The 26,033-nt window shown below is 39.7% G+C and overlaps 1 protein-coding gene across 1 annotated transcript in view; it reads left to right on the top strand.

Moving 5' to 3' along the window:
• The window catches only part of lrmda (leucine rich melanocyte differentiation associated), a 664,257-nt gene that overhangs the window by 50,464 nt on the left and 587,760 nt on the right, over positions 1–26,033 (top strand). The window contains exon 2 of the mRNA XM_055661701.1: positions 6,588–6,688. Within this exon, the coding sequence (XP_055517676.1) occupies positions 6,588–6,688 (101 nt within the window). The remainder of the gene's footprint in view (positions 1–6,587; positions 6,689–26,033) is intronic.

Here is a 26,033-nt window from a genome sequence, read left to right as displayed (position 1 = left end):
CATTCATGTGGAATTTTAAAGCTTATTGTTTCAAGAAAGTTATTTGCTGTTTGTTTAGTTTACGATTCCAAACCACAACTGGGTACCAAAAGTTACTTGATCAGAGTTTTAAAAAGTTTGAAGTTTTACTCTTTCAGTAATAACATTTTTTCATGTCATGAGGAATTGCAAATTAACGTGCGGTACTTGTAGTACCAGGTCGTCTTCCTGCGTTTGAGGCAGCAGAAGTTATTTAATGCCCTCCAGGCGCTGTAGCAAGTTTGGCCTTCCGCATTCAGCTGCAGTAGGGTGATGCTACCCGGTTTGACCCTAAAAAGGGCGCATGCTCCAGGTTGGCGCCAAGCCGTGGCGACTGAGGTTGCATTATTTCTGCTGCTGTCTCTGTTTGTTGTCGTTCGTCAGTTGACCGGGCTCACCACGGGGAGGTCAATAACATGAGCCCCGAAGAATTGGAATGGTAAAATAGAAATAATTTTCAAAGTTAGAATTAGTTTAAAAAAAACGAGGTAGTCAGTCATTGTTTTTTTCATGACAGTATGTGCCAATACAGTCTTTGGGCACCTCGAAAAACTAGATTGATGTGCAGCAGCTAATAGCGACACATGAACTAGTGTATGCGTACTGGCATCTTTTGCCGATCAAATAAAAGCAATTTTTGTGGACATATATAGCATTGAAATGTGTCCACGAAAACATCAAGGTCCCAAGTATACTAATTCCGTTAACCAGCAATTGGTCACAGTCTTTTATGGGAATTCATGTGATAGGAGCTGAATTAGACTATTCGGCCCATCAAGTCTACTCTGCCATTCAATCATGGCTGATCTATCTCTCCCTCCTAACCCCATTCTCCTGCCTTCTCCCCATAACCCCAGCCACCCATACTAATCAAGAACCTATCTCTCTCTGCCTTCAAAAATATCAATTGACTTGGACACCACGGCCTTCTGTGGCAATGAATACCACAGATTACTAAAATAAATTCCTCCTCATAGCCTTCCTAAAGAAATGTCCTTTAATTCTGAGGCTATGATATCTGGTTCTAGACTCTCCCATAAGTCCTCTGCTAACTCTAAAATGTTGTGGGAGTGCCAACCTTCACTGCTCTCTCTCGTCCATCAGAGACTATGATCATTGGCCAACTCTTTGATTGTGAGGTTAACAGCAGATTACTGTTTTGATTTAATTTAATATTCTGATACTGTCTTCTTTATGTTGGCTACTATTCCACTGCTCTTTCAGTCTAGATGAAGGGTTTCGACCTGAAATGTCAACAGTTTATTTCTCACCAAAGATGCCGCCTGACTCACTCATTTCCTCCAACATCTTTGGTTTTTCTCACTGCAGATTCCAGCATCTGCAATCTCTTGCACCTTTGAGTTGTTTTCGAACCGATTTGATACCAATAATTTGAGGGCGGCATGGTGGCACAACGGTAGAGCTGCTGCCTTATAGTGCTTCCAGCACCAGAGACCCGGGTTCGATCCTGACTACGGGTGCTGTCTGTACGGAACTTGTACATTCTCCCGGTGACCTGCGTGGGTTTTCTCCAAGATCTTCGGTTTCCTCCCACACTCCAAAGACGTACAGGGCTATAGGCTAATTAGCTTGGTGTATGTGTAAAATTGTCCCCGGTGTGTGTAGGATAGTGTTCGTGTGCAGGGATTGCTGGTCGGGGTGGACTCGGTGGGCCGAAGGGCCTGTATCTGTGCTGTATCTCTAAACTAAGGTAGTAAACTTAAAGAAAAGCATAATTGATCATCATATTCCAAAATGTTTTATATTGAGTTAACTACATTTGAAATGCAGTAGATATGTGCACTAACAATGAATGGATATCATTGAAAATCAAATAATTTTCATTGTGAATGTGTAACAGTATTTCATAGTTGTGGCACTTTTCTACTTTGTTACAAGGTGTATAAGAGGTGTATAAGATCATAGATTGGGTATATGCACAGTCTCTTGCCCAGAGTAGGTGAATCAAGGACTAGAGGACATAGCTACAAGGTGTTGACAGGAAAAGATTTAATAGGTATCTGAGGAGTAACCTTTTCACACAAAGTGTTGTGGGTCTTTTTCTTGTCGAGTCCACACACAAGATCAGACGTTGTTCAGCCAGAACCGAACACACTTCTCGGCATCTGCATACAATGGTGTCTGTCTTGTGCATAGTGGTGGAACGATTGGTGGAAACGGGGGGCCGCAACGTGAACGCTATTATCTTGACCCAATGGTGGTTGGTGCATGGAACAAGCTGCCAGAGGAAGTAGTTGAGGAGGGACTATCCCAACTTTAAAAAAACGGTTAGACAGGTACATGGATAGGACAGGTTTGGACCAATTACGGGGAGGTGGGACGAGTGTAGCTGGGACATATTGGCCGGTGTGGGTAAGTTGGGCTGAAGGACTTTGGAGGTACTTTAATACATAATGTTCATCCAAGGTTTTTTTCTCTCACTATTAATAATAACAAACTGACAAATATTGAATTGACAAATAATCAAACTTGTCTGCCACTTGTTCAGTTAACAGTTGATTTTTACTTTACTGTGTGGTACAATTCTATCTCTCTGCTTCTGCCTCAAAGGAGATGAGGAGGAATTTCTTTAGCCAGAGGGTGGTCAATTTGTGGAATTCAGTGCCACAGATGGCTGTGGAGGCCAAGTCAATGGATATTTTTAAGATGGATGGAGATTGACAGATTCTTGATTAGTAAGGGTGTCATGGGTTATAAAAGAAGGGATGAGAATGGGGTTGAGAGGGAAATATAGATCAGCCATGATTGAATGGTAGAGTAGACATGAAGGGCCGAATGGCCTAATTCTGCTCTTGGGACTTGTGAACATGTGAATGGTTACATTCTCTGTACATTGCTTACTCAGGCCAGGTCCACGATTATGTAAATGTATGTACTTTCTCTGGGCCTGCCACCTGTACCTTTCTAATGACAATCGGACATTTAATTCAGCGTTCATATATTCTGTAGAGAACAGAGAGTAAACGTTGTCACTGAGGCAGGGTTCTTATTTGGATAAGCAACTGGTTGCGTTACTCTCGTTTAGTGTTTAGAATCTCCATGTTTACTGTGTGTATTTACCCGATGAGAGTCATTTGCAGGTGAGATAACAAAGCTGCAGTTCTATTTTAAATTTGTGAAGGACCCAATGACTTTCTGCGAATTTCTGATGTTCTCATCTTCATTGCTTTATCGAGGCATGCTCGGTCCTGACTGTATTCATGGTCAAACCAGTCTGTTAATTATATCGGATTGAACAGAGGAAGATTGTTGAATGAGTCGACCCTGCTAATTAATTGACCTGTATGCCATCTCGCTTCTCAAGAAAAGAGCATTCCTCTTTATCATGTGATTCTAATGCTGAATGCTTCTCAAGTGCCTGTTTGTTTTGTGCCCAGTATTTTTTTCGACAGTACACAAAAGCACTGTGCATGTGTATGTTCACATCTTTTGATATGAATAGTTTTGATGATTTACCCTGCAGCTGATAACTTTCATTTGAGTTTCTGAAGTTAACGTGGAATTGGAAATGCATGAAACCAGCGATTACTAATTCACAGTATTATACACAGAATGAACTATATCTGTTGAGCATTGGCGCTAACTTATCACAAAATCTTTGAGCAAATATTAAATTAATTTCTATTTGGAAATTTAAGACAAAGCAAAATTCTCTCTCCCCCCCCCCCCCCCCCTCCCCCCCAATTAAGCAGTTTTCAACTTTCTCTACACATCTTATGGTGTTCTTTCTTTGAAGGAGAAGTTCTCTAAAGATTTTTATATGGAGGTGGAATTCTTTCCACACTCTTCAAAGACGTTTCCCGCTGCTTATTTGTTTCAACTGGGAGCAGGGCCAAGTGATCTGTTAACATATTTTTGTGCCTGCTTCTGTGAAGCTGTCCTCATATTTTTCTCTCTGGGTATAAAAGCCTGACTTTTATCTTCTTCCTGTCGCTGAGAGGAAATCTGAGGTAGAAACTCCCCATTTTGGTCATCAAATAAAATAAATCTTTCTTCAGAGACTGGAAGCTTGCATGTATTTTACATAGTGTAAGAAGGAACTGCAGATGCTGGTTTAAATTGGAGATAGACACAAAAAGCTGGAGTAACTCCATGGGACTGGCAGCATCTCTGGAGAGAAGGAATGGGTGACGTTTCAGGTCAAGACCTTTCTTCAGACTTTGACAATGTATTCAGACAATGTATTTTATATTGCTGTTTCTTGTCCTGTGAATAGTAATGTTGGTAACTGTTTTGTTTTTTTAAGGAGCAAAATTTATTTTGTTTACTTTGTTGAGGATGATAGAAAAGGACCACCTCACTTCTTAAATTCATTAACTTCAACTTGTTTTTTGTGGCTGCGTTAATTTTGCTTAAGAAAATTGGGTTAAAGTAGTAGTTGTAACATTGGCTGAACCATTTGAGTTGTGTCTGAGCGAGGTGGTGTGGACATGCTTATGAAGATGCCCTGCACAGTTTAGTTTGGAGATACAGCGCAGAATCCGTTCCTTCAGTTCACCGAATCCGTGACGACCAGTGATTCCCAGGCATTAACATTATTCTACACACACTAGGGACAATTGACCTACAAACCTGTACATCTTTCGAGTGTGGGAGGAAACCGAAGATCTCGGAGAAAACCATGGGGAAGAACGTACAAATTCCGTACAGGCAACACCCGTAGTTGGGATCGAACCCGCATCTCTAGCGCTGCGCGACCGTGCCGCCCCTGATGGGGTTCTTTGTCCAGAATACTTTTTGTGGACTCGATGCTCTCAGTGCTTCTTTCAAGTGTTGTTCAACATGGAGCAGTGTCCAGTTGGAAGCTGAGCAAAGGATTGGAGGGGAATTTCCTTGCTTTTTGCCGTGAGGATTCTCATTCACGTTGGTGCTACCAGGACTTGCTGGATACCACCTTATGATCACCTCTGACTGCTCTGCCTGAAATTGGGTAAGGACATAACTGGATATTGTGTTTTAAGATGAAATTGTGACTTCAAGGTATAGTTCTATGAGTGCAGTGGACAATCCCTAAATGTTCATGAGGTGAATTGACTTGGTTGTAAATGACTTTGCTGCATCTGGGCTTGATGCGGAAATCAATGGCAGTTTCAATCATCATATGTTTTAATGTTGGTTGTTGTATGCAGCTGATGGCTTGCTGGGTCACCCCGGAAAGCATGTAAAAGACATCAATGTTGCTGTACATCTGATGTTGTAGTGGATTATTTTCTGAAGAACATTAGTGATGATTGGTGCCACCAAGGGGGGGAGCAACTGTGTTCTTGATTCTGATGATGGGTGATGTCAGAACCCGTGACTATGTGGTGTTGTTAGTAACAATCCGAGACACCCCTGAGCAGAAGGGAGAATGTGGCCCCAAGTCACAGATCAGATGTTTGAGGTGACAAACGGTGCATTAAACAGATTCTGAAGGAGGTGAATATAGAGAGACAGAACGGTTTTGAGCTGAGTTTTCAATGCATTCCCTGCTGTGCTTCAACTTCGAGCGATTTACTGAATCACCAATTCTCTACGGAAACTCAGCGGGTGCAGCAGCATCTATGGAGCGAAGGAAATAGGCAACGTTTCGGGCCGAAACCCTTCTTCAGGTCTGAAGAAGGGTTTCGGCCCGAAACGTTGCCTATTTCCTTCGCTCCATAGATGCTGCTGCACCCGCTGAGTTTCTCCAGCTTTTTTGTGTAACCTTCGATTCTCCAGCATCTGCAGTTCCCTCTTAAACACCAATTCTCTACTGTGGTTTAAAAAAGTGAATGAAGAATTATTCATCGTAAATGCAGACCTCTTTAATTTTACTGTACAATTATAAAAGGACTGGACAAGCTAGATGCAGGAAAATTGTTCCCAGTGTTGGGTGAGTCCAGAACCAGGGGCCACAGTCTTAGAATAAAGGGGAGGTCATTTAAGACTGAGGTGAGAAAAGATGTTTTCACCCAGAGAGTTGTGAATTTATGGAATTCCCTGCCACTGAGGGCAGTGGAGACCTAGTCACTGGAGGATTTAAGAGAGAGTTAGTCAGAGCTCTCGGGGATAGTGGAGTCAAGGGATATGGGGAGAAGGCAGGCATGGGTTATTGATAGGGGACGATCAGCCATGATCACAATGAATGGCGGTGCTGACTCGAAGGGCCGAATGGCCTTCTCCTGCACCTATTTTCTACGTTTCTATGTAATATTGCCATCCTACCCACAACAAAGTTTGCTGCTCTTATTTCCTTAATTTCACTAACCTGTTCATTTATAAATTCACAGTCCAGTGGTCAGAGACAGAGGGCGGAAACAGGGTCCTCAGCCCATCGAACACACACCACCGACAAGCAAATGGGTTCATTACTTATCTTTAATCACACTCACCTTACTTGTTAATAGTAGAAGACTTTATAATCTAGTTTCAATTATATTAAAGATAACACGTGTATCCATGTGTTTGTACACCATTGCTCAAACAGTGTCGAAATGCATTTAGATATACAGAAATGTTAAATGCCAATTTAATCTGCTTATTTCAAATTTATTTAATATTTAAAATAAATAATTTGTGTTGTGCAGGTTTCTTACATCAGTCAAGAATGTGAAGCAATCCCTGAACAACTTGGCAGCAAACATGGACTTTTCACAAAACGCTTAGATCTTAGTTTCAACCTACTAAGGTAAGGTTCTATCCACAAAGAGCATATCATCGCACTTTATCTCCAAGGATGTAAGTAATAGCACTTAAATTCTGCAGTGAGCATCTCATTTCTTGAGTGGCATTGCTACACATGATCTACAGTTAAGCTATTGAATTATAATGCATCATCTAGACTTGAAAGATTTCCTTTTAGTCTGATAACTATAATGTGCATCTCTCCATTGTTTCTATATATCATAATTTGAATGTGTTTGTTTACAAACCATGATACATTGATTAACTTAAACTTACAACAGGAACACATAGAGGAAAGTTCCCAGACTTGTCACTCCTCCTGTCAGAAAATAGTACAATAAGGGGCAAATCAGAAGAAATATATTGCAGACTTCTTGTTGGCTTCAAGCTTGTCACAAGTTCGAGGCATCCTTGAAATTGAGAAGCAGGTCTGTTACTTTTTTAAAGTCTGGCTCTACCATCTAATACAGAATGTCAACGCCAATGTTGATGTCAAATGAATGGTAAGCCATGGTCTTCGGCCATTTGTGTGGGACAGAGAGCAGTGGAATCAACGTTTTCAAAGAAATGGCTGGAAATCACCTGGTAACGGCTGAGAGTCCAGGCCTGTGTATTTCTGTAGGTGAGGAGAGGTTTGCAATCTGCTCCAGACAAGCAATTGAACTACCTACTCTCTTGAAGTTTGCTTCTGAAAAGCTCATAAATTCAATTCTAAAGAACCTGGATTCTTGTCAATAAGGATGCTGTCAGTCATTTCTGCTAATTCAATCTCATTCAATGAAGGTGGCCGGTGGAGTGGGGGTGGGAGGGGGTATCAAAACTACTTCCAGCTATTCAGCAGATGTCATTGAAAATCATTTTATCCAGAAACACTATCCATATATATCCCTAATATTGACTTTTGATATAACAATGCACAGAAAAATACTATCTATGACCTAATAATTACAATGAGCTGTTCAGCTGTTTTAGTCACGGTTTTTACTTGATGACTGGGGCGTGACACAAATCTGTGTTAATTGCTAATTTAAGCAAAAATAATTTCTCGGGTCATATGCTTTGTTTCCTAATGATCTGAAAGCTGATTTCAATGGCTGGCTGTTCCCATAAAAGTGATCAAAGTAGCATCCATGAGATGGTGTTCCAGATACCCTTTCAATCATATGGATGATAAAGTCCTCTATGTTGGTATTATATGCATCTCACAGAAGGAATGTGTACAGGCAATTAGTTGCCATTGATGAGACACAACTTATTTCATAGTTGAAAGACATGGATCGTTTTTATTCTAAAGGTAGCTTAAAGTAGATAATGAATCAAGAAAAACATACTGGCATGTTAGTGGTTCGTATCAACATTGCATGATACATATAGACTTGATAAGAATCCTTGCAAAATTAAAATGAGCTTTTTACCGCAGAGAAAGAATGCATATATGTTATCGTATGGTGCTTATACCACATCCATTACAGTTGAATATGTCTTATTATGATATTGTAAAGAGAATTGTTTATTTTTCAAAATTATTGCATTTTGAAAAACCCCACTGAGCCATTATAGCGTGAAAAAGGGTACAATGATAAATGTGTCACATGATGCTGTCTTATTTGTTTACATTTTTAGTTAATAGTTTTTGAAGGTTTGGCTCCACTTCACCATGAAAATAATCGGTACAGAATTCATCAAGCATTGTACCACGGAAACATATGTATTGTGTAAAATTCAAGGACACACAAATTTCACACTCGCAACACTGCGATGCATTGTAACCATACAAATTCACAGAACTAAATTTGGCATGAAGCTCCGAAGATTTCTCGGAAACTGCACATAAGTAGATTTGAAGATTCTTGGGTCATTTATATAACAAGACATACTTCATAACAGTTAATGTTTTGGTTACTTAGGACTGTTACCTTCTGAGAGATTCACCATGCTTTGGGCTCTGCAAACTTGACTGAAAGATCTAATTAAGTGGGACAGGCAGCATCTCTGGCCAGAAGGGATGGGTGACATTTCAGATCACCTGGAACATCACCCATTCCTTCGATCCAGAGGAGCTGCCTGTCCTGCTGAGTTACTCCAGCATTTTGTGTCTATTTTCGGTGTAAACCAGCATCTGCAGTTCCTTCCTGCACAGATCTAAATAAGCTATGTGTCTATTTCCATGATGCGGAATACAGATTTATCTACAAAAGCCAACATGCATATTTACTCTACTCATTTGAAACTCTTCAATAATCCAGTTTTGATGAGTTTGTGAAAATGATGTTCAGATTGATTATGTAAAAAACATAGTTCGCCAACTAGTGGAAAAACAAAGTCCTGGATAAATTTGATGGGTCACACACTCCAGTGTGTGGAAATGGACTGACAATGTTTCGGATTCAACTGGTAATCCTGCTGCTTTTCCAACTAGCATGACCCTACCTCTTAAGATATTAATTTAGATTGCACTAAAAAAATCTTAATGTTAAACCTTTTGGATGATATGTAAATTATATGAATCTCAGTATGGGAAAATATTGCTTTAAAAGGGATATGAGACTATCTATTTTCGAGAAAAAAAGTGTAATTGAGGCAGAAAAACACAGGAATGCAGAGAGCAAAAACCTAGTATATTAATGCAGTCTAACCAAGTTGCTAAATGAGCATACAAAGCACTGAATTAAACTTTGGGATGTACATGTTTTTTAAAAGCTCAAACCCATCAAAAAAATATATGTTGCAAATGGATTAGAACAAAATAATTCAACATTATGGAGCACTACATAGCACTATGTGCTCTTTGCATTTGCTAAATTAAAAGAAAATAACTGCGGGGATTGTTCTTAGTCTCTGGATGAATGGTTGTCGGTAAATGTTTTCAAATATAACTTGACTGTCTAATCAAGGCTTCGTTACAGCATTTTTTTGTTTGAACCTTGGGGATCTGGTTCTGCATCAAATGCCTCCTTAATTTAGTGAAATTATTTTTGAAAAATATCCTTTGTAGAAGGAACTTGCGCATTAGGTTCCTAAATTCGAGATGATTTGCAAACAAAGACTAACTGTAGCAATGTGAGTTAAATGCTGTGAATATTAAGACTGTTAAATGAATGATATAAAAAAAGTGATGTGTAGATTTACAGAATATTACTTTAATAAAAAAAACACTTTAAATAGTGATAGAAACGGACTGCATTCGGATACTAATTACTGTTCCGTGTCTTAGTGTTTAGTTGACCTTCGGGGTTATAAAATGAAATAGTGAATACTTAATGTGCCTAGGATTCTTGAATTTTGCTATATTTTCATAGTTACACAGCACAGGAACAGACCCTTTGGCCCAACCTGTCTATGCTGACCAAGATTTGTCCTTCAGACAGTGTATGTAATTTATTTGGTCTGTAATGCACAGAAGCAAGATGTACTGTATAACTGCATCTGCTGTTAGCTGCACTTGATATGATTAGATTTTAATATTTGGTTCAGCAGTTTCCTGATTGCCCTCTGTAGTGTAGGGAAGATGATGTGTCAAACAACTAAATGTGCATGTTGGTTTTTGTAGTTAATCTGTATTCTGCACGAGTGTGGGCATTTGTATATTTGTAATAACTGTATGATTAATAGGATAGAGACTGAAGGAAGTACAGACTGGGCCATGTCGATCTTAAATCAAGGAGGGAGAGTAAATGGTGGGAAAGAATTTGTGGAACACTAAAGTGGTAGAGTAGTAGAGTAAGTGGGTCAGGCAGCATCTCCAGAGGACATTTCAGGTCTGGATCCTCATTCAGAATGTTGGGATTAAGAGACAAAATGCAGAGAAGATCAATTTTAATTTTATGTTTAAAAAACCTTCAATTATTAAAACCTGATGGACTGCCTCTTGCCATGAGTTCATCAAGCCAAACATGCCAGTCGTTCTTTAACCATGTTGATATGAACTACTTCTCACTCCACCGATGCAGCCTGATCTATTGACGAATTCCAGGACTTATTGACTTATCTACAGTGTTTCCTTTCATTGTTACTTTAACTAGCAGTAATTAACTATTGTTTACCGGTTAAAAAGTAGACAAGACGTGAAGTTTCCAATACTTAGTGAGTCACAATTACCAAGAGTAAGGGGATTGACCAGTCACTCCGAGGACCTGATTCAGTTCAGTTTTGGGATTGTGGAGCAGAGGTGGAAACTCGAGAGTCCAGTGTTTTGTTGTTATGTGTACATGATGGAACAATTAAATTCTTACTTGGAAGCAAGAAAAGCTTATTATTTTACTCTTGCAAGCCTAGTACTATCATGGGTTACTTTTCAAAGCCATCATCAAAGCAGCATATTGTATAATTGCCCAATTTATCAATTAATTAATTATTTTACCAGGTTTTAATTTTATGTGTATCAGAATGTGCAGGCATGCACCTTCCGTTCTATTTTCCATTTGATTTTTAACGTGTAATTTTATTGCTTGTTCTGTATTAAACAGAATGCATTTTCAAGTAATATTTCAGTGAAGCAGATCCGTTTGTCATCAGTTTTCTCTAGAGGACTTGATCGGACTTAGAATAACTTCAGTCAATGTTTGTGTGTTTCCTGAGTGCTACAAAATATCTAGGCTTAATAAACAGATCTCTTGTGAAATGAAGCAGTGTCCATGAACAGTGATGCAGTTTGCTGAACTTCAGAAGTTCCCCATGATCACTTTGCCAAATGTTTCAATGGTTTGAGAAATTGGGCATTTTCACACTTGGAAACAGTTCGAAAATGTATTGGCTACTCATGTGTGGCAGGAGTCAAGGAGACCTGATACCTAAATGTATAGAAAAGATTACTTGAGATTTAAAATTTGCAATTATTCCTCTTTGCAACACTTTCACAGCAAAACCAATTTCTGCGTTTTTGCCATGAATCTATTTGATGCATTGAATACACTGACATTACAGATTTGACCTTTGTTATCATGTGGACATGAAAGCCACACCATCATGAGCACCATGCCCATCTATGTCTGTAGAAATGGCCTGATCACCAAATGTGACATGTTAATATGGAACGAATAGAAGATATTTTTTGACAAGACATGAAAAATCACCTTGTGGCAGTTGGCACGGCGAATATATTTCAGTGGAGACACTAGTAAAGTAAATCTGACAAGTAAAGAGGAGAGATGATGGTTAGAAGGTGCTTTTTGTTTCGCTTTTTGTTTGACCTGTCAAGTTTCAAAAAAGCTGAATGGCCGTCTTTGTCGTGTAGGAATTGTAGTCTGAAGCAGTTATCTCTGTTAAAATTGTGAAAGCTGGTTTAATTGATTCACTTAAGATCTGATTCTGTCAAATATTAATAATTGCCAAACTCTGTTCAGAGATATAACTCCAATGTGTCATGTTAAAATGTGTACTTATCAAAGAATTAATATCGTTAATGAACCAGTGGTTTGAAACTAACATTGCATGAAATTGTGTCTGCCCTTTCATTTTGCTGAAGGTAGATAAACAAGCTTTCAGGGGAGAAGTAATAACTTGCAACATTGGAGTTCCATTTGTATGGTAAACCGAGTCATGTCAGGGATTGAAGTGTTACTTGTGTAGGAAGGAACTGCAGATGTTGGTTTAAATCAAAGATAGACACAAAATGCTGGAGTAACTCATCAGGACAGGCAGCATCTCTGGAGAGAAGGAATGGGTGACATCTCTGGTCGAGACCTGAAGTCTGAAGAAGGGTCTCGACCCGAATCGTCACCCTATCCTTCTCTCCAGAGATGCTGCCTGTTCTGCTGAGTTACTCCAGCATTTTGTGTCCATCTTTCCTGGTTGGCATGTGACACTTGTGTTTATAACCAATACTTTTGAAGTGCAGTCACCATTGTTACATTAGCAAGGTTATGTAGGTAGTACCATCAACCACACACACAAAAAAAAAAGGTGACTTACCAGTTGGGCTACTTTCAGTGGCATCAGTGGGTGAGCAGTAGCCCAGATATTTGGACAAACCCTATACTTCTTTAAAGTGGGAGTACTCAAAGAGATATTTAACTTCCCAACCATGGGAGCAGAATGATGCTGTTGACAATATACTACATTCTCTGCATTATATCTTCAGTCTTTCTGAGTTTCAAACTACATCCTTTGCCTCAGACAAGAGTGTGTTAAAGATTATTACTGCTGAAAGATATTTAAATATTTTTACATTAAGTTCAAGACTCTCAATAAAGGAATTAATTTTGTGTTAGTGTTCATTTTTTTGCTCATTTATCTTTCCCAGGGCAGCCAAGACCCCTTGTTTTAAAATAAATGAAGTCACATTGCCAGCAAAATGTTGAAAATTAATGTTTAAACCAAATGTACTGATGAAATATGCTTGCCTAAATTGTTGAGATGTTCACTTTCATTTAATAGCCTAAAGCCAACTTTTCTTTTTGATACCGCACAATCTGTTTTATTTACCAGTAATTTTATTGAGATATTTATTTGGATCAAAAATATGGTTTGCTGAAAATTTCCAAGCAATATTAAAAATTAATAGCCCATGCTATCTGTGTAGGATGGAACTGCAGATGCTTGTTTACACAGAGGAAGTTCACAAAATGCTGGAGTAACTCAGCAGGTTAGGCAGCATCTCTGGATAGGAGGAATATCCTTCTATCCAGAGATGCTGACTGCCCCGCTGAGTTACTCCAGTGTTTTGTGTCTATCTTTAGCCCATACCATCTGTTGCACCCAATACTAAACTGTGCAAGGTACATTACTTAACATTGTCTTTGTGACCTAACCGACTTGAATTGACACAGCACATAAAACGGAGCATCATCACAACAGAAAGGAAGGTGCAGTGAGAGGTCAGGATGATATAGCTACACACACATATTCCATCGGAACAACATGATTACAGGTATGATAGAAGATTTACAATTATAAAAGAATGGTGTAAGGTTGACGGTAATAGATTTTTTTGGTGCAGTTGAGAACTGAGGCTCATCTATACAACATAAAATGCAAACCATGGAAGAAATTCAGAAAATGGAGCCAAAGTGTTTTTCTTGTGAGACTTGTTGATTAACTGACACGCATTGGGCTTTGCAGACATTCTATTAACCGAATGTGCATACCGTACTTGCTGAGGTTGCATTTGGAGTATTGTGTTTAGTTTTGGTCACCCTACCATAGGGGAAATGTTGTTGAGCTGGAAAAAGTGCAGACAAGATCTACAAGAATGTTGCGAGGATTTGAGGTCCTGTGCTATATGGAACGGTTGGGTAGGCTAGGACTTTATTTCTTGAAGGTGGATGAAGGGTGATCATATAGATGTGTATAAAATAGATAGCAAGTCATATTTACACTGTTATTGTGGTGTATTGGTATTGAGAGGGCTCTGGGGAATGTTGCATAGCAGATGGATCTAGGGGTGCAGATACTGTACCTAGTTCACTGAAAACAGGTAGATAGACTGGTCAAGAAGACTTTCGGTACATTGCCCTTCATCAGTCAGGGTACTGAGCATAGAAGTTGGGATGTTCTGATACAGTTGTACAAGATGTTGATGAGGCCACATTTGGGGTAATGTCTTCATTTTTGTTCACCCAGCTAAAGGAAGGATTTTGTCAAGCTGGAAAGAGTGCAAAGATAGACAATAGGTGCAGCAGTAGGCCATTCGGCCCTTTGAGCCAGCACCGCCATTCAATGTGATCATGGCTGATCATCCCCAACCAGTACCCCGTTCCTGCCTCCTCCCCATATCCCCTGACTCCCACTATCTTTAAGAGCCCTATCTAGCTCTCTCTTGAAAGCATCCAGAAAACCCACCTCCACCGCCCTCTGAGGCAGAGAATTCCACAGATTTACAATCATGTTGCCTGGACTTGAGAGTCTCAAGAGTCAAGAGTCAATTTAATTGTCATTTGGACCCCTAGAGGTCCAAACGAAATGCCGTTTCTGCAGCCATACATTACACACAAATAGACCCAGACACAACATAATTACATTTTACATAAACATCCATCACATAGCTGTGATGGAAGGCCAAAAAAAACTTATCTCTCACTGATCTGAGCTTGAGGGAGATGTTGGGCAAGCTAGGACTTAAATTCTTGGAGTGCAGGAGGTTGAGGGGTAATCTTATTGAGATGTATAAAATAATGAGGGGAATAGATAGGTTGAATGCACCAGGTCTAGATCAAAGGTTCCCATCCTTGGGTAAATTTATCCCCAGGGGTGAATTTCCCAGGGGGTAAATTTGTTGATTCTGGATTTGTACATATTTTTTCTCATTGACTGACTGTGTTTGGTTCTGGTATACCGGTGTCTGTTCTTCATTAGTTGTTCATAAATAAGTGAAATTACATTGTTATGTGCTATTAAAGTTGCCAGGGACAAAGAAGGTTGGGAACCCCTGATCTAGATGAAGGGTCTCGACCTGAAATGTCAACTGTCCCTTCCCCTCCGCAGATGCTGCCTGACCTGCTGAGTTCCTCCAGTTGCTCTCCATTCTTTTGTCCCGTGGTATTTTTTCCACAGAAGAAGGGATTTTTGTGAGATACCAGATCGTTCTCCAATGTGCAGTGTTCTTTAATCTAGTCAGCTTTGGTGCCTCTATATTGAATGTTTCATTTCGCCAAATATTTTCACTGTATCTCAGTACACGTGACAATAAGCTAAACTAAATTATTAGATTATCTCACGTTGTTAAAATATTCTCTTCTGCACTGAGCGGTGAAGCCAATATATTCTGGTACCTGCAATAAAGTTTTAGAATTATGGGGATTAAGCCCACATTCAGCGAGTCAAGTCAAGTTTATTCGTCACATACACATACGAGATGTGCAGTGAAATGAAAAGTAGCAATGCTCATGGACTTTGTGCAAAAAGACAAACAAACAAACAACCAAACAAACTACAAACAGAATGGAACAGAGTCACATATTTTACATATTAAATATTGTGGGCAGAAGGAAAAAGGGAAAAAAAACAGCAAATTTAAAAAAAAAGCAGTAGAGTGGTACAGTAAAAGTTAGTCCCTGGTGAGATAGGAGTTTACAGTCCTAATGGCCTCTGGGAAGAAACTCCTTCTCAACCTATCCGTTCTCACAGCATGGCAACAGAGGCATTTGGCTGACCGTAGCAGCTGGAACAGTCCGTTGCAGGGGTGGAAGGGGTCTCCCATGATTTTATTGGCATGAGTTGCACCTCCTGATGTATAGTTCCAGCGAGTGAAGTTCCCATAGTGCGTTCGGCCAAACGCACTACTCTCTGCAGACCTGGGCAGAGCTATTCTCAAACCAGCCGCTGAGTAGAAGCACTGGAGGATCCTCGGAGACACTCTGAATTTCCTCAATTGCCTGAGGTGGTATAATCATTTATTAATAAATGCCCTTTTTTCCCTCCCCTTATTATATTTAAGATATCAACAGATAGATAACACTTGAAATACCAGATCAGATTCCTCCAGAGCTGAGGTGTAGGTTAAGCATGATTCAACTTGATCTTACAGCCTGCGTAGAACTGCTGGAAGCTCTCCTGCTCTTGGTGACAAACCTCTATTTTGGAGCCAGCTTGATCCAGTGGTTTTAGACAGGCCATTGATTTGGTGATGTGAAGCTGGCTTGAAGCATGCAGTCAGAAACTCTGGGCATCAAAGAACGGGAAGCTCTTCCCCTTTTTACCAGCCTGAGGCATGGTTTCAGCTGGCAGCTATCATTCAAAGCCATTACATATAGCTGTCAACAATCTTAAATAATTGGATGGTATTGCATCATTCAAGGATCTGAACCAAGTTGTTTGAATTACTTGCGATGCTTGGTGATTAACATGTTGTCCAGCTGGATATTAAGGATACCAATCAACACCTTGATGCTATTGATTCTGCTTTCAATTGACATGAATATGCTCAGGAAATATCCCTGGTGGATATTGATTACTGAAAGCCTGACATTATATTCCTCTATTTTTCAGAAACATCCTACAGAAACCAGTATTAACTCGGCATAATATAGTAAATAATGTGGAAGGGATAATATTAGTGCAGTTCAACCAGGATGAAGGACTTCATAGAGACAAGAAACTGTAGTTGCTGGAATTGTGAGAAAAAAAACCTGCTGTCGGTATTCTGCTATAGATTTATTATTACCATGTTTACTGAGATCCAGTGAATGTAAATGAAATACTGAGAATGGGGTACTGATTGTGGATGATCACCCATGATCACATTGAATGGCCTACTCCTGCACCTATTGTCTATAGTTTGTTAGCTGAAGCTATCAGGTAAATCCCTGCCAAAACTAACGCAAATAACAGAATAACACATATTTAGAAAATACAAGAAATGATGTGGGGATGTCCAATTCAATTTCTCTGTAGAAGCTAAGCATGAAAGGAAGACATATCTAAAATGGGAGGTGTGCTGGTATCTTGGTCTGCTGTTTATTGAAAAACCAGGAAGTAAGCATGAAAGAACATCAAGCAACAAAGAAGAAAATTATATATTGGACTTGATTATAATGTTTTGGAATATATAATAAAGTCTTGTTGCATTTGTTGCAGGGCTTTCGTAAGTTTGACATAAAAGCACAAGGTGTAGTTTTATTTTGGACATTCAGCATGGAAATAGTCCCTTCAGCCCACCAAGTCCACATTGACCATCGATCACCTGTTCATGCAGGTTCTGTGTTATCCCAATTTCTATTCATTGCTCTCACATTAGGGGCAATTTTACAGAAGCCAATTAACTGAAAAGGTGCAGAAAAGATTTACAAGGATGTTGCCAGAATCGAGGGCCTGAGCTACTGAGCTATAAAGAGAGGTTGAGCAGGTTAAGATTTTATTCCCTAAAGTATAGGAGGTTGAGGGGTGATCTTATAGAGGTGTATAAGATCATGAGTGGAATAGATAGGGTAAATTGGACAGAGTCTTTTACCCAGAGTAGGGGAATCAAAAACTAGAGGACATAGGTTTAAGGTGCGAGGGAAAGATTTAATAGGAACATGAGGGACATTTATTTACATGAAGGGTGGTAGGTAGATGGAATGAGTTGCCAGAAGAGGTAGTTGAGACTGGTACTATCACAATGTTTAAAAAGACATGACAGGTACATGGATAGGGTGACTGTGGAGGGATATGGGCTAAATGCAAGCAGATGGGACTAGTGTAGAAATTTTGTTGACATCGGCAAGTTGGGCTGCAGGGGCTGTTTCCACAATGTATGACTCGAGAAGTAATTAACCTCCAATTCCACGCGTCTTGGGGAAGGGAAAGGAGAGCGAATCGAAGAAACCAACATGGTCACAGGGAGAATGAGCAAACTCCACACAGACAGCACTTGAGGTCAGGATTGAATTCTGGTCTCAGGCGCTGGAGTTCCACTGCCGCCCAAATGTTGAAAGCACTCTTCAGGTAGAACCTCAAGGAATTTGTCCTAGTATGAAAAATGGAATATCCTGGAAATACTCAGCAGGTGAGAACTAAAAAGGAAACAAAATAACTTGTCGAGTTGCAGAGAGGAAGGGGCTTGGGGCAAGTGTCTGGGAGCTTGAAACCAGTGTGATTACGGGGGATAAAAGCTTTAAACAATGTTGTTTGGTTAATGGGTGAATTGGAGCAGTCGGGGAGGGCCAGCGGATAGACAAAAGAATGTGGAAGTTTCAAAACTCAGAGCAGGAGAAAAATCTCAGCAGATCAGTCTGAGTACACCCTCAGCTCCCAGCGAGAAGTGACAAAACTATAAGTACAAGCTGAGCTAATATTATAGGCATCAGCCATCTCAGTCAACGGTTGACTTGAAGGACAGGATCAGACACGATCACTCGGAATGGTGAACCTGATGTGCTGAGCATTTTTTTTTTTGTACTCCTGTGGAATTGGAAGAAAAACACTGCAGTTAATTAAATTGTGATGGAGCTTAATCAAGGATGCACTCCCTTCTCTCTTCCCCCCCCCCCCCCCCCCCCCCCCCCCCCCCCCCCCCCCCCCCCCCCCCCCGCCCTCCAATCAGGCAAGAGGTACAGAAGTGTGAAAACGCACACCTCCAGATTCAGGGACTATTTCTTCACAGCTGTTATGAGTCAACTGAACCATCCTCTCCACAAGTGAGCAGTCCTGACCTACCATCTACCTGATTGGAGACCATTTTGACTTTATTTGGACTTTAAGTAAGTAGGTTTATTGGCCAAGTATTCACATACAAGGAATTTGCGTTGGTGCTCCGCCCACAAGTATCAACATGACTTACAGTGACAGTGACGAATGACTCAGAAAACACTAAACATTAATCCTTAATAAACATGAATAATGTTTTAATGCAATTTATCCCCTTTATCCTGTATCTGTACACTGTGGAGGGCTAGATTGTAATCATGTATAGTCTTTCCGCTGACTGGATAGCATGCAACAAGAAAGCTTTTCACTGTACTTTGATGCACGTGACAATAAACTATTCTAATGTAAGCAAAGTAGCAGTCCCTTTGTGAACATCATGATGGGTAAACAACAAGAGCTAAGCAAAATAAAAACCATTTTAATCAATGTTCTTTTTTAAATATTAGCCAGGACATCTGAGAGCTCTTCCTTTGAACAGTCACGTAATATCTGTTGTATCCATCTCAAGAGGTAAATATAGTCGCAGTTTAATTTTTTGTTTACGAGATGGTGCATCTGTCATTGAAACATTGTTCTATTGAAGAGTTGATAAGTTATGGGTTCAGGTCTCAAGCAGAACTGGCAATCATCTGATTTGGTTGATTTACTTGGCGATTTTTTTTCGCCGACTGACGGCATCATATCAGTCTCGCCAAAAGATTTTGAAAATTTCAAAACCCACCGGTGACGAAAGAAATGTTGCAAAACTTGAAAAAACCGCGCGTCATTTTCCGCAAATCTTTCAGTGACCTGATAAGTCGGTCGATGCTGGCAGTCGCCGAGAAAATCGGCAAGTGGGACTGGCCCTTAACACTGAGTCAGACATGCAGCTCATTCATAGCCTCCACAATTTTGGAGGTAGGTGTGTGTAACGATCTCACTGGAACTGATGGGGACCTTGTTAATGTGTGCAATGTAGTGCATGGGGATGCCCAGAGGACATGGCAGGTTTTCACAGGAAACGCGTGATGCCTTTGTTTGTCTTCATGGTGATACTCAACCTAGTCAGAAGGTTGGCAATCCCACTTGAGGCCTGAACCCAGAACAAATTAATACTTCAATATAAAAGTGAATGTACACTGTCAGACAGGTCATCTCTCAAACAGGAATTTAAACTGTGGCAGTACTGCTGACTCAGCCTTGCCTAAAGTGGAGAATACTAACAGTCCTTGGAAGAAAACTAATACAAGATTCTTACAGGGCAGTGTTCCAGAGAGAATTTCTCTTCATCAAAAGGCAATATTTTTAAGCGGGGCCAGTTTTCTTTACACAGTAGGTGTCTGGAGGTCTTTGCTCGGGGTGGTGATGAAGGCAAATACAATAGTGGCACTTGAGAGACTTTTAGATAGGTTCATGTAAGTGCAAGGAATTGAGGGATAAGGATCATGTTGAAGAGGATTTGATCAGTTTAACTTGGCAAACCTATGGGCTGAAGGGCCCGTTCCTCTGCTGTATTGTGCTATGTAACAATTTGTCCATTAGTAAACTTGGTGTACGTCGAGTGATTTCTATACCTGTTGGTAAGCGGGTCAGATAAAAAGTGATGCCATTGAATTTTCAGCACAGAGGCAAGCTTCTTAGTAATGAAAATATCTGCAGATGTACATTCTTTTCTACTCTTTTGGTTTAGCTTTGACTTTGAAGCCTGAGTAACACTTTGCATGTAGACTTCTCCTTTCTAAGGTTAACAACTCAGTTTATTTCCCTCGTCAAACACTACAAACCACTTGGGTTAATCATCATTTCTCAATGCCGTAAAATTTAATGATTTGTACTTTTCAAATGATGATGTAAGCTGCCATTATGTTAGATATCTTGCCACAATCTATCTATATATATATAAAACTCAAATCCATCCGACGTCCGCCTGCAGTACGGATCCCTTCCTGCCTTTTGATTCGTTGACGGCTGCTCCTTCCTATCAGCTTCCAACACACTTCGAAACAAAGTTGCAAGACAGGAACACTGAACTTTTCACTGCTGCAGCAGGCAGGGAGGTGCCATTGGATTTTTTTTTAAAGAGGCAGGGCAGTGCTGGAATCTTACTTTTGGGAACGGCTTCAGTTCCATTGGAGGAGACGGGTGCATGGTGAAATATTGGGTTGGGGGAATCACGCCATTGGGGGAGCAGACCCAACGGGTCTGCACTTGGTCTAGTATAACATAACATTATGTAGGAAGAAACTACAGATGGTAGTTTATATTGAAGATAGACACAAAATGCTGGAGTAACTCAACGGGTCAGGCAGCATCTCTGGAGGAAAGGAATAGGTGACGTTTCATGTCGGAAGCCTTCTTCAGACATATCCTTGTGTTCAAATTGAAACTGGAACATAACCAGACCATGAAGTCTTCAGAGTGTGGGAGGAAACCGAAGATCTCTGAGAAAACCCCCGCAGGTCACAGGGAGAACGTACAAACTCCGTACGGACAAGCACCTATGTCAGGATCGAACCCTCGTCGCAGGTGCTGTAAGGCAGCAACTCCACCTCTGTGCCATCCAGGCACGGTGCTCTGCAATGTTGACTCCTCTGAGATTGAGCTGAGCTACCGTGACAAGCCTGAGATCGTCATGTCCTCCTCGTATGTGCTCTGACGACAAGGGACAGCACGCCTGGATATCGAATATGTCGTCTGTTTTTCTGTATAAATATTTCTACCCCACATTTTTTTTCCCCCCGCAATCTTGGCTGCAAACCTTTTTGGGTGTTGAAATATTAAGATATTTTGTCAGTAGCAGAAATAATAATGCTTTTAAAGCATCATTTTTATGTACACTGCCTTCTTAACATGGTAATTCTAGCCAATTATTAAGGTAATTGAAAATTTGAGACCTTGTTCACATACAAAATATATAGTTACTTACAAAGAGACATATGTTAAAATGTCTGCATTTATTATTATACGTATTTGTCTTTTTATCTATTATATTTTTTACATGGATATTACATTAAAAAAATACCAGGTGCAGGTAGTGAAATATATTTCACTCATCTGATGTGAGCTGCATGAAGTGGAAGCTCAAAAAACATGTCGAAAGTGAAAGAAAAATTGAAACTCTTGTCAAGTGTTGGTGTGGAAATAGCTGTCATCTAACGTACATGGAAGTGTTGGCCTCTTCAACGTGATTGGTTTATAAGCAAACAAAGGAGGATAGAAATATTCGTGATGTGGGCGAGGTGGTTGAGTGATTTGGGCTTTGACAAAATACTTCTAAGAGAGCCGACCGTAACAGATTCTCGCTGGAACAATAGATTGTTTCGAAGGTGCTAATAACTCAAAAATTGTAAGGGTGAAACGAAATGCACAGCACAATATGTAGAATGTTTTTTGAGATACCGAGATTATTATACTCATCTTTGTTGAATTAGCTTGCATAAAAAAAACTTCAGTTTGTTCCTTTCCGCCATAACATTTCAATAGCACGTCACGGAGTTTGTAAATCTTAATGATTGTAAAATGTTTGGTCCAATTCCTAACTCAGCTTGACAACTAAACAAATTTTATGAAATGCCTGGTCTCTGTGTATATGTTTGATCCCATGTTACTTGGGAGGGGAGAAAAAAAAATCAAGTAATTTTCACTTGCGTATGTAAGCCGTCTTCTATGGAAAAAGCATTAAAATTGAAAATTTAAATCATTCCAGTAATTATCTGTTGAAAGCACCATTATTTAACTTTTTTTCTGCTGAGCAAAAACCCTGCTGAGATCACTTTGGCAGTCAGAGTAGCTCTGATGGTGTACATTGCATATTAATGTAAACCTTGGAAAGACATTATCACTCTTAAGTAGACATTAACTTTGTAAATGCTAGATGTCTTTACCTGAAAAGCCTGTCTTAGCTTTTGGCTTTTTGTCAAAGACCGTTTATAATACAAAGATACAATAAAAGGGCAAATTGCAAAGAGCTCTTGTTCAAATATCATTAATATGCATGCTTGCTGTTTATTTTTGAGCATGTATGTATATTTACAAGCATGAATATTTACGGATGCATATTGATGTATGTACATTTTATTTGCATGGATATCTAGTGTATGATCATTATTTGCATTTGCTGATGAAAGTTGGATGCATTTTGCAGATGATGTGGATCTCTGCAAAACTCTGAAGGCCTCTCTCCCATTTAACCACAGTAGGAACCATTTTGCATTTTGATGACAGATCAAGTTTAGCAACTTGCATTTGGAACAAAATAGCTCGAGTGCCTTCCCCTGTCACAATGAGACATTAGGGCCTTGATGAAAAGGGAACAAAGAAGGCAAAGTATGAAGCACACAAACAGTGCAAAGTAAAACAAAACCTTGTATGACCTGTCAGACATGTCAGTTGATATTCGTATCTAAGGCACATTATAGTATTACTTTGCAGCTTATAGCTTACTCATCTGTCTTTTTTAATTCATCACACACTAGCCTGCATCTCTTAAGCCCCAAGTGTCAACATTGGATGGGTTCTGTTAATTGACAAATGAGTGTCACAAATGTGAATTGCTGTCTTTCCATCAGAGGCAGATAGTCTCTGCTGTTTTTTGATGCAGCTATTATTGGTGTGCACCAGTATAAGACATTCCTCTTATCCAAAATAAGAAGTGACAGCTGAAGAAGACTTGTCATTGTCTTAGTGCATGTGTAATCTAGTGAGATGTCGGAATGAAGATAAAATGTCAGTTAAAAGAATATGAAAAACTATCTAAAGGAAGTCCTTAAATTACTTGAAATGCAGGTCTGGGAATTGCTGCACCGATGAAATCAGAATATTTCAATTCTGATCTATCAGCTCCATTTAAAACTAATATTTTCTGAGTAACTAGATCTGTTTATCATGCATTTAGGAAAATATGTTGTTCTTCAAGCTTAATTAGGTTCATAAGATGGAGAAAAATATACCTTCAAAATATATAAACTCATTTATTAGGAGTTCTCCTTTAGGCCAGCAAAAAAAATTGCTGCAATAAAAATATGAAGCGGAATCTCTAGAGTTGATTTGCATCATGCCGATATATTGAAATTGTCTCTCTTTGAGTTGATTTCATTTCACAACAAGCTGATGAATCATATCAGGAAATGATAAAAACAAAAGTTATGAACTCATCTGCGGTAATAGAGTAAGTTTTTGTTGTATATAAATTGTGAACAATGCCACTTCATTTTTTTTTTCATGTATGATGGAATATTTTGTGGACGTGAAGCTTTTAAGAAACGAGGCAAAATTGAAGAATGAAATGGTATTTCTTTGAAATCCAGCCTCTGGAAAATATTACATTTTCTTTCAAGCTAACATAAACATTTTTTTGTCCATTTGCAGTCATCTTTTTTCAAAGAAACACAAATTTGGTGTGTGTGATTGCGTTATTGAATATATTCATAAAAATAAAAATGTTAATTTTACATTTAACTGTACGTTGATTGGTTGCTAACTATGTTTTCTATACACATTGTCTGTACTCTATAGTTTTCTTGTCAGGATCTGAGTTTTTGTGATTTTGGTTCCTGGGGAGGGAAGAGAATAAAAGTTAAAATATATCAAAAGCTATTCTTTGGCCATTCCAATCTCTCAAAGACTGTTCCACAGCGGATTGACATTTGGACCATATTAATATTGAGCTAGAACAGAACTGTGATTTACAGAATAAAATGGAAACCATTTTTATTAATGGATATAGTTTTCGATTCCTTGGGTTGCATATAGCCATTGATTGCATCGGTGACAAAATCATAAACCATATGAGTAGCCTTTTGTTGATGTGCAGTTTATTCAAATGAAAGGGATTTGTTTTTCAGAAGGCATTTGCCAAAATCTCATGTAAAAGCTGAGCTAACAAATTTGGAATAAATGGTTTGGAGGCTACACTGATAAAAATTGGATGAGGAAACGAGAAGCAAAATTGTAGCAAAGCAGAAAATGCTGGAAGCACTCAGCAGGTCAAGCTGCATTTATCCAATATTTTCTGTTTTTATTTCAGATTTCCAGCATCTGCATCTTTTGTGTGTTTTGGGATCCTGGGTTGTGGTAAATAGTTGGGGTGGCAATTCCCAGGGATCAGAGCCAGCACCGCTATTTTTATGATATAGTGTACGTCAGTGATCTGGATCTAAGAATACTGCAGAGCCAAGTATCAAAAATAGATCAATGTAGAAACCTGTGGAGAACAGTATTAGATTACATGTTGAATGGCGGTGCTGGCTCAAAGGGTCGAATGGCCTACTCCTGCACCTATTGTCTATTGTCTATTGGCAGAAGTGTCCCGACCTGAAAATGTCACCCACCCTTTTTCTCCAGAGATGCTGCCTGACCCACTGAGTTCTTCCAGCACTTTGTGTCTATCTTCGGAATAAAGCAGTATGTGCAGGGTTGTTTTTTTGTTTCTACATAAGTGGGGTGGATGTGATTTATCACTGGAAATGTGTGAAGGGACTATTTAGACAGGAGAGACAATACAATGCAAATTGAACAATTTGGAGGAATGGGTGTGTACATCTCTAGAGGTTGTTGTCATGTGGAGAGAGCTGCTTGTAAAACATCCGCTTTATTCCCAGGCTTTTAAATGGAAACATAAGAGTACAAGAGGTGGGAGGTCATGGATCACCAGTTGGACCAGGTTAAAGGTCAGCCAGTGTCAGAGAGTAGAAGCTGTGACCGACCACCTGCAAAGGATTCTGGGGATGTGTTGTCCCTGGCGATGGGTATAGGGGCTCTTCCTCCCCAAGCCTGGTGTGAGATGGAGCAAGTGAGTACCCCCTCATCATCTGGGCCACTGCTGTTGCTCTCTCGCTGCCATTCCCAGTTGAAGGACAATGGGTGATGGTTGAGGAAGAACAGCAGCTCGTTCTCCACAGCGAGCACAAGAAATCATCCTTCTATGAGGTATAATTTATTTATTTTCCGCTCTTCGTTTATTTCCCCCGTCCAGAATCACACATCCTCCAACTTCGGAAAATACTGTTAATAATGAAAAAAAAGAATATCAATGTTACTTTTCTGCAGTGTTGTGTGTTCTGCCTGCGACTTAGCCACAGATCATTATAGAATGTGGGTAAGGCCTTGCACAAAATATCGTGGTATTTGGTGGTTGGCAGTGGTCTAGCTTTTGTGTGGATGAGAGCAAGGAAAATAAGGATTTGGTGCTGGGGGTTAGATGGAGAAGGGTGTATATAGGCAAGTGTGGCACACAAACACAGGCATCATCTTGTTTGTCCATGTTTATGTATCTCGCTAATTCTATTTCTTTCACTGCGGCATGCCTG

Source organism: Leucoraja erinacea, chromosome 34 (assembly GCF_028641065.1).
Source record: "Leucoraja erinacea ecotype New England chromosome 34, Leri_hhj_1, whole genome shotgun sequence".
Lineage (NCBI taxonomy): Eukaryota > Metazoa > Chordata > Chondrichthyes > Rajiformes > Rajidae > Leucoraja > Leucoraja erinaceus.
Note: the sequence above shows the minus strand (reverse complement) of the source record. Positions and strands in the feature narration are given on the sequence as shown.